At 41.0% G+C, this 14997-nt stretch overlaps 1 protein-coding gene across 1 annotated transcript; it reads left to right on the top strand.

The window, feature by feature from the left end:
- The first annotated feature begins 6 nt into the window (after window positions 1-6).
- On the top strand, window positions 7-14997 carry ZBTB11 (zinc finger and BTB domain containing 11). Its single transcript, XM_010720687.2, has 11 exons — window positions 7-82; window positions 2239-2474; window positions 3113-3344; window positions 4411-5234; window positions 9581-9760; window positions 10222-10458; window positions 11242-11386; window positions 12078-12195; window positions 12493-12651; window positions 13120-13295; window positions 14245-14997. Exons 2-11 carry the CDS (start codon window positions 2331-2333, stop codon window positions 14769-14771), a joined length of 2742 nt encoding a protein of 913 aa, XP_010718989.2. The 5' UTR covers window positions 7-82; window positions 2239-2330; the 3' UTR covers window positions 14772-14997.

Below are 14997 nucleotides of genomic sequence, written 5' to 3'. Positions count from 1 at the left end.
GCCGCCCACCTGGCGCCCGACGGCGCGCACCGCACCCGCCTGCAGACCTGGCAGGGGCTATCGCAGAAGTACTGGTGGCGAGGTGAGCGCGGGGGGCACTCGCGGGGACGGCGCTGCCGCGCGTTGCAGTGCTCGTCGCCTTGGGGACGCTGAGGGGCAGTGCCTGCGTGCTCCGCCGCCTCGCGGCTGGCGCTTTGGGAGTGGGAGACTCTGCCCTTCAGAGGGGAATGAGTCGTGAGAGGACTCCCGCGTGGTGCTTCTCAAGTTGGCCTTAGGTCGGTCTTTAGGGTGTCGGTCTTGCTGTCGTAGGTGCGCCAGCAGCACCGCTGTTGAGTGTGGTCGTTACACTCACCGTTATATTTGCCTGTTTCCTTCCAATGAGAAGCTGCACGCACAGAGCTAACCCCCAGCTGGGAGTGGAGTGATGTCACAGCAGTTAGAAACAGTGCTAACTGTTAACATCAATAATTCCCAGTCATAGCTTTCTTGCAGCTGAGCCAGCAGCTTGGGATCTGTGTTCCCTATGGAGCTGGTGTTCTACTTTCAATCTGAGGTATCCATTAAACAAATCTCCAGCTTCTCGGTTGCCCAGAGCCTGCTTTCTGTTCATCCTGCTTCTCTCGTTCTGCTTTTTTTTAGCTGTCAGTAAGCAAATCATAGAATCATAGAATGGCTTAGCTTGGAAGAGACTTTAAAGATCATTATGCTGTCGGCATTGCTACTACTACCAGATCATCCGTCTGGGCTTTGAATGGTTCCAGAGATGGGGAATCCACAATTTTGGTGGGCAACCTGTACCAGTGCCTCACCACGCTCTGAATAAATAATTTTTCCCGAATATGTGCTCTTGCAGCTTTAGTTTTCTCTGTCTTAATTTGCAGGCTTTATAGTCTAGCTGCAGCCCATCTTTCTAGTCCAGATCTTGTTGAGTCGAAGGTCTTTAATGTGAAAAAGGATTTGGAGTCTCCAAGCTGATAGACGCATTCTGAATGATGGTCTCCTTGCCTTCGTGTAGGTTCTTGTTGTCTACCCGACATCAAACTGTTGTGGCATCTGTGTCATCCATCCATCCATTCTTAATGGACCTCAGTTTATCTTCTGTTTGTCAGAGTAGGACATTCTGTATCTTTTAATTTTATTAGGTAGCTTTATTTGCATAATCTGTCTTATTTCTCTTACAATGCTAAAATTCACACCTAGTTTTCAATTTGTGCATTTTATTTTTTCTCTGTGAAGACAGTGCTTTTTCCCTGATGTGATGATCCTCTCTTGGTGTTAGGGCACAGCAGCTTTCACTCATTCATCATTCCTAGGTTGATGCTGACCTACTGGGGCTGTAGCTGGGAACCAGTGTGGCTCAAGGGTTGAGAATGGTATTAGAAGTGGAATGGTATTAGAAGACAGGAGACCTCATGTCCTGCCCAGGTTTTAGCTGGAATCAATGAAACATAAACCATGTCTGAAATGGGTACAAATGTCCTGTGTTTTCATGTCTTGGGTTGCTTGAGGTCTGCGTTTTGCCAGTCCTTGACAGGAATGCGTATCTAATGGTGGAACATGGCATGTTCCACAATAGTACGAGCAGTGTGAGTCTAATGCAGTGTCAGTCAAGGTTCTGGGATGTGATAGATTTTGAAGCATAAAGGAATGGGTTCTATGGGCTCTTATGCTGACTTTGTGGAGAAAATAAATTTGGGTTCAAAACTGTACTCTAGAATGCATTCATGTCTCAAAGCTGATGCTGAGGTTAGGAACTGTTGAGTATCCAAAATTACTTGGTTACATCTCATAAAGTACTGGAGGAAGGAGTTTCTTTAAACTTCTAGATTCTAAGCTGATTTAAATGAGTGTTAATTATACATACCAATGTCATTGCCTGTAATTCACTTGGTCCCAGTTTTGCAAGAGCCTTCACATGAGCTTTTTAATTCTTGTCCTCTTTAGTGATGACAAAGGGAGATCCATTTGCGTGGAACTAATTGCAGGATCCATTTACAGCTTTCACTGTCTTGGGATTCTTAAAATGAATGTGTAAATTGAAATATTTTTCCTACCTTAAAAATCATACAATAGTGTGATAGACAGAACTGGAAAAAGAGAAAGGATAGAGAACTGACGTAATTTTTCTTAAATATTCATTTCATATATTTTTGCTGATCACTTACATTTTTAATTATGTTTTTAAGGTGAATTGAATGAAGATTAGAAACCTAATTAACTTCTGTTAATTTTCCTTAGGTATTCTTAAGCAGGTTAAAGATTACATTAAAGAATGCAGCAAGTGCCAGGAAAAGCTAGATCGTTCTAGATCTCTGTTAGATCCTTCAGAAATGCTGGAAGAACTTGGACTGGATGTAAAATCTCATGAAGACAGTAATGAAACAGACGATGAAGTGAGCAATGCGGCATCAATCCCAGCTGCATCCCCAAAGCCTGTGAAGAAGAAGCCAATAGCAAAACATGAGCTTGTATTTGTAAGTACTGTTGTTTACATCTGAATGTATTTAAGATGTTAATGCATTTCTAGTGGTACATCTATTTTCCACTGCTATTATAATCTGGTAATGATAAGATGACATATAATTTGGCAAAAATATTTGGTATGTGGAAGAAGGTGACTGCTATATGTGATATGAGACTAGTGATAGTAGGTGGCCTTTGGAAAATAAAATGACTTTAATTTCTATATATGCATTTGAGACTTGAGGGAAAATGAACTGCAGAAGTATAAGTGAAGTATTCCATATAAGATTCTCATGATATTTGTATCTGTTACTTAATAAACTACGTTATGTTTATATTATAAAATTTTTGATGCTGGTGAGCAGGGGTTCACCTGTGTAAAGGCTGCTGAATCTAGAAGCAGTTTCATGTTGCAGCATTGAAAAATACAGTAAAGGAACAGATTGGATACATCTTGCCATGTTTCCTGTTTGTTTTAACTGTTTGGAGGGAGGGTGAGATTTGGCACGTCTAAAGAAAGAGAATGATAGTAATTATACAGTCTTGAACTACTTTTATGGTTGCAGCAAATAATTGTGTTTCAGTATGAATGCTTAAAGAATGGCATAGTCTAAATGTAATGAAGTTCTCATAATGTTGTTTGTGGCAGGTTGACAGTAAGGGCCTTGTGAAGCAGTCGTCTTCCAAACATTGTCTGTCAGTCTTAAACCAACTGAATCAGCAGAGGCTTTCCAATCAGTTCTGTGATGTGACTCTACTGATTGAAGGAGAGGAGTACAAAGCTCACAAATCTGTCTTGGCAGCCAACAGCGAGTACTTCCGAGAGCTCTTCATTGAGAAGGGAGCTGTCACTAGTCATGAAGCTGTAGTGGATCTGTCAGGTGAATTGTTGTGGCTTTCAAAGATAGAAATTGTTATGTATGAAGTAAGATGTATAGTATTTGCATTAGTCTCTTCTGAGTTGGTTCGAGACAACCAAAAACTTTATCTTGCTTTTTTTTTCTTTTAATCTCTAAGTATTTTGTATGCATTTAATGCTTAAGTGATCGCTCTGGTTTTGCATATCCGATCTCCCATATTGAATTGACAATGGAATTCCATCTCCTAATTTCTTAGAATCTTTGATTTCTTCTTTTTTGCTTGTTTACATGCATTTTCTTCTTACGTTAGTCCCAGACTTCAAATGTTAGAAGACATGAAGAAGGGATGTTCACTGGCTTCTCAACAAATTGAGAAGCAAATACTAAATTGTCTCATGTCTGGAAAAAATTGCTACTCATATTTTTGCTTCTTTCTCAAATCTTCTGTTTCTTTGAAGATGGGAGATGGTCCAAAAATAAATGCTCAAAAAATAGCTTTGTAGTGATGAAGAATATTGTACAGAACTTGCATGTGTTCCATTTTTTCCTGCTGGTTTCTTAACCGTCTCTGTCTTTGCATGAACAATAGACATGAATGAACATGTATGATGGTCCAGAAGGTTCCCCAAATATTAGATGTATGATTTATCGAACTGTGGGAAATTATACCAAATGGTTCTTTGCAAGCTTTTGCTTATCTTTTTTTTTTTCCCCACTGGCCACTTTTTAGCCTTATTTTTTCTGCAGTATCAGTTGTTATTTAACTCTTAATACATTCTGAATGTAGCAGTCCAGAAAGACTTGGGTTAAATTAGGATTAATTTGCTTCAAAGATATTCAAACAATCATCTTAAGAATTTTATTGTGAAACTACTTCTGTTCTGCTTATTGAAAAAGTTGTCGGTCCATGAACAAAATATGTAAGGAGGATTTGAGTTTGAGTAGAGGGGCTTCATGTGGGTGTGTTTTACTCTAAATTTCGGACTTAACCATATCAAAGATGAACTGCTGTATCTATCATTAGGTATTTTGGTGTAACTGGGGGGTCATCAGTATTTGCTCTAATCTTCTGTTTTGTTCTTGGTAGGGTTTTGCAAGTCAAGTTTCCTTCCACTATTGGAATTTGCTTATACTTCAGAATTAACTTTTGACTTCTGTAGTATGGCAGAACTGGCCATGCTTGCCCGGCATCTCCTCATGTCAGAGGTTCTTGAAATCTGTGAGAATGTTCACAAACAGATGGAAGAGAAACAAATTACAGTGTACCAAAAGGGAGATATTCAAACAGTAGAGTCAACACAGAATTTAACAGAGCAAACTGCAGTTGAGATGCCTCCTGTGGACAGTGCTGAGCAACCTCTGCCAGTAGAGCTGACGGCCAGTGAAGTGACAGCAACTGTGAATGGAGCTCCTTCCTCTGTTGAGCCAGAGGAGAAAGCAAAATCCCACCCTGGCATCCCACCCCCAGGGCCTGTGGAGGCCTGTCCTGATGATCTTTCAAAGCCTGTGGAGCAGTCTGAAGCAATTGAAAATGGTGTCAAAATGCAGCTGGTAGAGAGCGTTTCAAATAGCTCCATGTCTGCCAGGCAGCCTGAGCCATCAGTTGTGGAAGCCATGGATACAGAAAGTCCGTTGCAAAAGGAGACAGATGCAAATGAAAATTGTAAAGTAAATGCAGAGACTATTTCTGGAGACTCCTCAGAAATGCTCAAGGAAAAGCATGGCAGACAAAGTAGAGAACAGAGCCTTTCTGCTTCACCACCGGAAAGCTTGGCTTCCAGTCAGGATGACACTTACAAGAGTAAGCTTCGGCAGCGGTCTGTTAGTGAAGGTGGATACATCAGATTGCATAAAGGAATCGAGAAGAAACTGCAGAACAGAAAGACAAATCCTAAATCTGCAATACAGCAGGTATTCTTCTGTTTAGGCCTGTTTGTGGTCGTTTGTTTTCAAATCAATTTGAAAAGACTGTTTCTCATTTGAAGCACTGTCTGGCAAATGTTTTAAGTGTTTTCTTTTTTGAGAAATCAACATTACTGCAAACTGAAGTAACTTAATATGTGACCATTGTTGGGGAGGAGTATATAAATTGTTTCCAGATTGGAGATTTTTGGAATGCTTACTATTCTTAACCTACTTTGAATACCACCTTCATAGCTTTTCATGGTTGGACCAAAGGTGTATCTACTCCCTAAAATTCTTAATGACCTGCAGGTTTATTTCTTAGGTGGCACATGTATATGTTAGTGATAGACAAATATGTAGATATATAGATCCATTACTGAAGTCAGACTTACATCTGTTAAGACTCACATCTCAGGTAGGTTTTAACACAGTCATAAATCATCACAGTAAATGCTTAGTAGCTGAATATATATATTTTTTCTTTTAATGAAACAGAGGTCTTATTCTGTCCCATTCAGGAGCCTTTCCTGTTTTGGTGTACATGGTTATGTGACATTGATCTCAGTGAGTGTTAGAGTTTTTTTGTTGGTGGTGGTTTTTGTGAGAGAGAATAGCCTAGAATCATAAAATGGTTTGGGTTGAAAAGGACCTTTAGTATCATCTAGTTCCACCCCTGTACTATAGGCAGGGACACCTCCCACTAAACCAGGTTGCTTAAAGTCCCATCCAGCATGGCCTTGAATACTTTCAGGAAGGGGGCATCCACAACCTCACTGGGCAACTTGTTTTGGTGTTTCACCACCCTCACAGTAAAGAATTTCTTCCTGATACCTAGTCTAAATCTACCCTCTTCCAGTTTAAAACCATGTTCCCTCATCCTGTTGCTACCTTCCCTTATGAAAAGTCCCTCCCCAGCTTTCCTGTAGGGCCCTTTCACGTACTGGAAGGCTGCTGTAAGTTCCCCCCAGAGTCTTCACTAGGCTGAAGAGCCCCAATTCTCCCAGCCTGTGTTGTAGGGGAGGTGCTCCTGTCTTCTGATCATTTCCATGGCCCTACTTTGTACATACTCTGACAACTCGGTGTCCTTCTTGTGCTGGGTGTCCCAGAACTGGATACAGAACTCCAGGTGGGGTCTCACAAGAACAGAGTAGAGAGGCAGTATCACCTCCTTTGAACTTCTCTTGATGCAGCCCAGGATACAGTTGGTTTTTCTGGGCTGCAAGCACACATTGCCGGCTCGTGTTGAGTCTCTCATCAACTGACACCCCCAAATCCTTCTCAAGCCATTTTCCACCCAATCTGTATCTTTGCTTGAGATTGCCCTGACCCAGGTGCAGGACCTTGCACTTTACCTTACTGAACTTCGTGAGGTTGGCATGGGCCCACTTCTCAAGCCTGTCCAGGTTCCTCTGGATGGCATTCCTTCCCTCTGGTGTATCAACTGCACCACTCAGCTTTGTGTTGTCTGCAAACTTGCCAAGGGTGCACTTGATCCCACTGTGCACATCGCCTACTAAGATGTTAAATCACACTGGTCCCAGTACTGATCCCTGAGGTACACCACTTGTTACCAGTCTCCAATTGGATACTGAGCCATTGACTGCAACTCTTTAAGTGTGTCCATCCAGCCAATTCCTTACCCAGCGAGTCATCCATCCATCAAATCCATTTTTCTCCAGTTAGGTTATGAGGATGTCATGTGCGACAGTGCCAAACGCTTTGCACAAGTCCAGGTAGATGATGTCAATTGCCCTTCCTTTATCCACTGATGATGTAAATCCATCATAAAAGGCCACTGAGTTAGTCAGGCATGACTTACCCTTGGTGAAGCCATGTTGGTTACCACCAATCACCTCATCTTTATTTTCCATGTGCCTTAGTAGGGCCTTCAGAAGGATCTGCTCCGTGATCTTGCAGGCGTGGAGGTGAGACGACTGGCCTGTATTTCTCTAAATTCTTTTTTTTTTTTTCTTCTTGAAAATGGGGGTTATGTTTCCCCTTTTTCAGTCAGAACTGCCATGACCTTTCAAATATGATGGATAGCAGCTTAGCAACTTCATCTGTTGGTTCCCTCAGAACCTGTGGAAGGATCTCATCAGGTCCCATGGATTTGTGCACCTTTGGATTCTTTAGATGGTCTCGAACCTGATCTTCACTTACACAAGCAGATCTTTTCCAGTTCTTCCCTTTGCTTTCTGCAGCTTGGGTGAAATGGCTGGAGCCCTTGCTGGTGAAGACTGAGGTAAAGAAGTCTTTGAACACCTCAGCTTTCTCCATATCGCTCATGACCAGGTCTCCAGTTTCCTTCTAGAGAGGGCCCACATCTTCCCTGAGCTTCCTTTTATCACTGGTATATCTCGCATATAGAATTTTTCTTGTTCCTCATTCTGCCCATGGCCAGATTTAATTCTATCTGGGTTTTAGCTTTTCTAACCTGATCCCTGGACAAATTCTTTGCAGTCCTCCCAGCTAATTCATTCCTGCTTCCACTCCGTGTAGGCTTTCTTTTTGTGCTTAATTAAGTCCAGGAGCTTTTAGTTGATGCATGGAGGCCTTTTGGCATTCTTGCTTGCTTGCTTTTTTCTCAGGATGCACTGCTTCTGGGCTTGGAGGAGTTGGTCCTTAAATACTGACCAGCTTTCTTGTGCCCCTCTTCCCTCCAGGGCTTTATCCCATGTCACCCTGCCAATCAGTTCCCTGAAGAGTTCAAAGTTTGCTCTCCTGAAGTCCAGAGTAGCTTGCTGCATATAATCTTTGTTGCTCTAAGGATGTTGAACTCCACCATTTTGTGGTCACTGCAGCCTATGCTGCCCTTGAGCTTAATGTTACTCACCAGCCCTTCCACGTTGGTGAGGACAAGGTCCAGCATAGCATCTTTTCTTGTGGGTTCTTGTAGTATCAGTTGGAAGAGGAAGTTATCAACACATTCCAGAAACCTCTTTGATGTCTGGTGCCTTGCTGTTTGTTCCTCCAACAGATATTGGGGTGGTTGAAGTCCCCCATGAGGACCATGTTTTGTGAATGTGAAGCTTCTCCTATCTATTTACAGAGGGCCTCATCCACTTTGGTCTTCCTCATCGGGTGGCCTGTAGCAGACCTTCGCTACAACGTCTCTTTCCCCTGCCTTCCCTTTAACCCTAACCCATAAACTCTGTCAGCTCCTTGTCTGTCCCTAAGTGGAGTTCCATGGACCCCAGCTGGTTGTTGATGTGGCAACACCCTTTCCCCTTCTCCCCTGCCTGTCTTTCATGAAGGGTTTATACCGAGCTATTACTACATTCCAGTCATAGGAGACATCCCACCGTATCTCAGTGATGCCAATGACATCATAGCCCTGTAGGCACACATGTGCCTGCATCTCTTCCTGCTTGTTCCTCGTGCTCCGTGCATTAGTGTACAGGCATTTGAGTTGGGCTCCCATTGAGGCTGATGTACCAATTGCAATTCCCTTAGCTTATATGAAATGGCAGCAGTGAGTAGTAGTCTGTGGGATGTATGATGTCTGGCAGCCTCTCCATCACACCCCTGATGAGTAAGCTTTGCTTTATTCGTTCCACTTCACTGCATGTTACAGAAAACTGATAATTTCCAGTGTTCTGTGAAGTTTTCCCATTGTAGATCTACCAGTCCCAGGCTCAGAGGTGTAATTTGTTACTGTTATCCTAGCAAATGGTAGCATTAGTCTCTATTAACAGGTTAAGAAGTTAAAGCCAAGGTACTGAAACAAAGATAGTCAAAATATATCAAGTGCTGTATTTGTGACTTTGGGGTTTTTCTGTTTTTGGAGGGGCGTAATCTTGAAGGTAGTTTCAGGAGAACCTTTGCTTAATTTATTTGACAGAGAAATGTTTTAAGTAATTGTTCAAATTATTTAATTTGAGTCAAAAATAAGTTTCTGCTTTCAAAATTGATTTCATAGTGTTGCATTTTTGTCTCGTGCTTGTCTCAACTCCCCACGTGGTGCTGGATGTTATATGAGGATTAGGAAAGAGCCGCTCCTTCCTGAGGTTCCAGTTTTGATACTGGAAGACTAACATGAGAGAAATTGCAGCAAAAAATACTGCTGCCTTGAATTGCAATAATTGCAGTTGGCATGGAGATGTCAGGGATAAAGCATGAATTTTCGAAGCTCTTATTAATCATCTACCAATACTGCCTAACAAGAAAGTAGAATACCCTTAACTGGAAGTAACTGTGCTTAAATATTGTAAATTTATTTAAGTGTAAATTAAGCAAGACTGATGTTGTTGATGTTACAGTAACAAAGAAATAAGCTTTAGTGCTGACTTTGAGAGGAAGTATGAATTGTACTGTAATAAAGTTCATTCACAAGTTATGCTTTCCTGATGTAGGTTGCCATGAAGCTGGTTCAGAGAGGGAAAAAAATGAAACAGCCCAAAAGAGAGACCACGGAAAATAACGAAGTAGAAGCTCAGCACAAATGCACTGAGTGTGGAATGGTGTTCCAGCGACGCTATGCACTTATCATGCACACACTGAAGCATGAAAGGTCTAAAGACTACAAGTGCCCAGTAAGTTCTTTGTCCGTAACCTTGCTATTAAATTTCATTCACTAATAACATTAATAATTATTTTTCTTGTCTCTTTTAGTATGTGCTTTTATTTTCCTCATAGATTTTAGAGACAGATGGAGCCCTGATCTGAGTAGGTAAAATTCAGTGCAGCCACATGCACTTGCTCCCATGTCACATGATGCTGTTGTTCATAGTGCTGGGGTGGGTTTTCCTCCTTACCATAGCAGTACATCTGCAACTGTGTTTAGATTAGCTTGCAAGCTATAGCTTTATTGGGAAGCTATCAGCACTTCTTTAGTTAGCTATAAAATTCAACATTTAAATAACCAGAGATAAAATGTCTATTGGAGTCAAGCTGTAGACCTACCTAATTTGACTACAATTCTTAAAATCCTTGCTCTAGCTTTTTTGAAATTACTTTTAAAGGCAAAGTAAAGTTGTAATGTTTTCTTTTTCAGTTGTGTAAAAAAGAATTCCAGTATGGTGCCTCCCTGCGAGCCCATCTTGTCCGACACACGCGCAAGACTGAGGTGAATGCTGCAGCTGATGGTGTAGAAGAGACAGGCGTGTCCTCAGTGAAAGGGAGAACTAAACGGGAGTTCATATGTGATATATGTGGGAGAACTCTGCCTAAGCTCTATTCTCTCAGGATACATATGCTCAAACATACTGGTGTAAAACCACACGCTTGCAAGGTAAAGAGAAAAATATTTTAATCTTGATCCTCTGTTCTAAAAAATAGATTAATCATAGAATGGCCTGGGTTGAAAAGGAGCACAATGATCATGTAGTTTCAACCCCCCTGCTATGTGCAGGGTCTCCAACCACCAGACCAGGCTGCCCAGAGCCACATCCAGCCTGGCCTTGAATGCCTCCAGGGATGGGGCATCCACAGCCTCCTTGGGCAACCTGTTCCAGTGTGTCACCACCCTCTGTGTGAAAAACTTCCTTCTAATATCTAACCTAAGCCTCCCCTGTCTCAGTTTAAAACCATTCCTCCTTGTCCTATCACTATCCACCCTCATAAACAGCTGTTCCCCCTCCTTTTTATGCGCTCCCTTCAAGTACTGGAAGGCCACAATGAGGTCTCCCTGGAGCCTTCCCTTTTCCAAGCTAAACAATCCCAGTTCCCTCAATCTTTCCTCATAGGAGAGGTGCTCCAGCCCTCTGATCATTACAGAACGGAGAAAATACTGTAAAATTCCTGATGATATTTCTTGTAGTCCAAAACTGAGAAGTAGAATTGAACTAGATATGGAATCTTGAAAATTAATGTTCTCAGTCTAGAATATGAATTTGCTTGAGCATTCCTGTTTTTAACAGACTTGTTTTGGTACGTGCAAGATATCACAAGCTTGGTCATCCTAGTTACTAAGAAATCCAGCAGTTTTTTCTGTATTTGAAGATAACAGCTTTTCAAAGCAGGTGTATTTTAAGTATTGAGTTTTATTTGGTTTTGGATCTGGATTTCTTTTTAGGTTTGTGGAAAAACCTTTACATATAAGCATGGATTAAAAATGCACTTAGCTCTTCACGAAGTACAGAAACAGTTCAAGTGTGATTTGTGTGAGAAGTCCTTTGTCACAAAAAGAAGCCTTCAAGAACATATGAGCATTCATACTGGTAAGTGAGAAGGAAGAGGAGCCTTTACTTTAGATGGCTTTTGTATGCTGGTGAACGCTAACATTGCTCTTCAGTGTAGAAGGTACTGTTAGAAATAATTAGTTTTTCCCCTAGGTCGGCCTGTTGACTTAGAGGTAAGCAGTCATTTTGCATTCCTTCTCTGGGCAGATTTCACTATAGCTTAAGGTTAATATGCAAATACTATATATGAGAACAAGGAGTCATGTTTAGTCTGTTCCTATGTTTTTGTTGTTTATGCCTATATTATATCAGTTCAACAAAGACAGACGAGGCTAGAATATTTCGGAGCACGTATGCTTTTGGTCTGTACTTTCAGAGTACAACTTGCTAAGTTAAATTTCTTCAGAATCCGTGTATGTTTTACAAGATTTTCTGTACTAATTAAACATTTGTAAAGAAAGAAGATATTATTTGTTGCTCTTCTAAATTAGTAAAAGATAGATATTTTTAGTCAATATGAGAAATATCTTCCAGTTCATATTCCTACTTTTAAATAGCTTACATCTTATATTGTTTTCCTCTTTCATGGGATATTATTTGTATGGTCTGCAACCTGTAGGTGTTCTCATCCCTTCAGATAAATTCCAGGAGAAGAAAATAATGCTCTCACAAAGCATTCCAGAGAGATGGAGGCTTGTCTTTGTAACATGCTTGGTTTTGTTTTTGTCAGGAGAATCCAAGCATCTTTGCACCATCTGTGGAAAATCTTTCCACAGGGCGTCGGGACTCAGTAAACACATAAAGAAACACCAGCCAAAGCCTGAAGTTCGTGGATATCAGTGTACTCAGTAAGTTGTTCCGTGGTGGTGTTTTTTATTAAGATTAAAAGCAGTTCCTGTTTGAAACACAGCTGTTCGTTTGCCTGCAGTAGGACTTGTAAAGTGCTAAATAATAATAATAATTTAATAAGAAAAATTTTAAAAAAGGCTTTTGTTAATACATGCATTGGAGAGAGAAAATGTTTTTTAACTAGTCTCATGCAATTGTGTTGTAATGTTCTTGTATATGCCATACAGTACGTTGAGCAAATGTTGTATGAGTATTGATGACACTACATTGGAATGCTAAAACCTTTACTTCTACAGGTGTGAAAAGAGTTTCTATGAAGCTAGAGATCTCCGTCAGCATATGAATAAGCATTTAGATGTGAAACCATTTCAGTGCCAGTTCTGTGGAAAATGTTACAGTTGGAAGAAAGATTGGTATTCTCATGTAAAGTCTCACTCTGTCACAGACCCTTATAGGTAAGAGGAAATGTATTTCACTGAAATATATGAGATTATACAGCTCCACAGCCCTAAATTAGTCAGAAGGAACTGTCTAGTCTGTGGTAAAAGTGCTAATTGTTTGTCCTCAATGAGGGCCTTGTGTTTTTGGGAATGGATGGATGATATCAAATCAACTGATCAAACTGGTAATTTGCTGGCACAGTCCTGGGGCTAATACATAGGAAGTCATAAGAGGATAAATGTATTTAGTTTAGAAATGTTTTGTATGTGATCTTGCTGCTCTGGAGTGGTAAGTGGAAACTTTGTGTCTGTGAATAGGAGAAAATATGGCTTTCACATTTTTAATTATGGAATTACCTGTCATATGAAGCAGCATTCCTATTAAACTTTACCTACATTAATTAAAGTTCAGTTTTTGTTCAAGCAGCGTAAGAGAAGCATAGGATAATGGTTCTGACAGATCTCCTATTTAACACGTTCTAGGTGTAATGTATGTGGTAAAGAATTTTATGAGAAGGCTTTGTACAGAAGACATGTGAAGAAAGCCACGCATGGGAAAAAAGGAAGAGCAAAACAAAACCTGGAACGAGTTTGTGAGCATTGTGGAAGAAAATTCACACTGCTCCGGGAGTATAGGAGACACATGAACAATCATCAAGGTATGTAGAAAGCAGGTAGTCAGGACATTCCCCAGCCCTAAAATTGTTGCAAAAAGATTATTGTGGGTTTTCATTGGATCTGTCTGTCCTGTGATACAGGAGACACAGAAGTTCTTATAGATTGGCCAGTTAGTTTTAGACTTGTCCTAATTAGTTAACTTGCTTGCAGTGATTCCCAGAAGTGGCTGTTGGGATCTTTCTAAAACTACGGTGGCATGGGGACAGTATCAATTTGTCTTTCTCAAGCTTTAATGGAAAAGGAATTTTCTATTTCTTTTAGAAATGATAAAAAGCAGTGTATCTGCCAAAGGTTTGTATGCAGTAGTTTGGAATGGGCACGCAGTTAACAAAATATTTCTAAGTCAAGAGAACTGTTGGCTTGAATTTAGAAAAAGAACTAGTGGAAATTGGTCACCTTTCTGATTTATTACAAGATTATAAAAACTTCACATCCCATGCAGTATTTCAATGTATGCAGAGTGAAAGAGGAAGAAAAAAGCTGTAGATGGCCTTAGAAGCTAACTAAAATAAATGCTGATTCGATGAGAGGTGTGTTTAGGAAGATTTACAGAAACGAGGTGTGACTGGGAATATAAGTGACACTCTATTAAGTGAAACATCATTTCCAAAGAGCATCACAAAAACAATCATACCTGCTTTAAATTAAGCAGCCATATGTAGTAGGAAAGAAACTGCATGAAAAGGAATGTTAAAAAGGAATTTTTGGGAAGTAACACTAGTTTGTGAAGAGCACTTGCGGAAAGGAAAATCTTAATGTCTGGTCCTTGCACAATACTGCATTACCGAAGGGGTAAGCGAGATCCTTTTCTTGTATGGAAAAAATTGTGCTTCTATGATTTCTGTTCTGTTATACTGCTGTCCCCCCTGTCATTTTTCATTGTTTCACAAAGGCTGAGTCTGCTTTGCTTTGCTTTGCGTTTGAGAACAGGTGTGAAGCCATTTGAATGTCTAACTTGCGGAGTCGCCTGGGCTGATGCACGCTCCCTGAAGCGCCACGTGAGGACGCACACTGGAGAACGGCCGTATGTCTGTCCGGTTTGCAACGAAGCTTACATAGATGCCCGGACGCTAAGAAAGCATATGACCAAGTTTCACAGGGACTACGTACCCTGTAAAATAATGCTGGAAAAAGATACTCTTCAATTTCATAACCAGGGAACGCAGGTGGAACACGCCATCAGCATTTTAGCAGCAGACATGCAGGAACAAGAAACTGAGATTAGTGTTGGTGGTGAGGAGATCGAGGCTGTGGTGGTGACTGGAGACACTCTTGAGGCAATTGAAGCAGTTGCAACTACTGAACAATGTTCATCAGTCTCTACTCTTTCTGACCAAAGCATCATGCAGGTGGTAAATTATGTACTTGCACAGCAGCAAGGACAGAAAATGGCTGAAGTTACTCAGGCTATGGAAACTGTAGAAGTAGAAGTAGCCCATGTTACAGAGACAGAGTGAGTAGAGCCTGTAAGAGAGAGCAAGGGGGGCCAAAGTCTTACCATATGGGGCAGCCAAGCTCTAGCTGGATATCTGAGACTTGCAGCGACACCTGTTCTCAAACAGTTAATCCCCTATACTGAATTTCTTGATATGAAATATTGCACTGTGTGCTACAGGGAAAAAGTTTAAATGCTTCAGTTTAGGCTAATGCTTTGAAGGCAAAAATGTCTGTACTGGTCTGGTT

Source organism: Meleagris gallopavo, chromosome 1, assembly GCF_000146605.3.
Source record: "Meleagris gallopavo isolate NT-WF06-2002-E0010 breed Aviagen turkey brand Nicholas breeding stock chromosome 1, Turkey_5.1, whole genome shotgun sequence".
Taxonomy (NCBI): Eukaryota; Metazoa; Chordata; class Aves; order Galliformes; family Phasianidae; genus Meleagris; species Meleagris gallopavo.
Note: the sequence above shows the minus strand (reverse complement) of the source record. Positions and strands in the feature narration are given on the sequence as shown.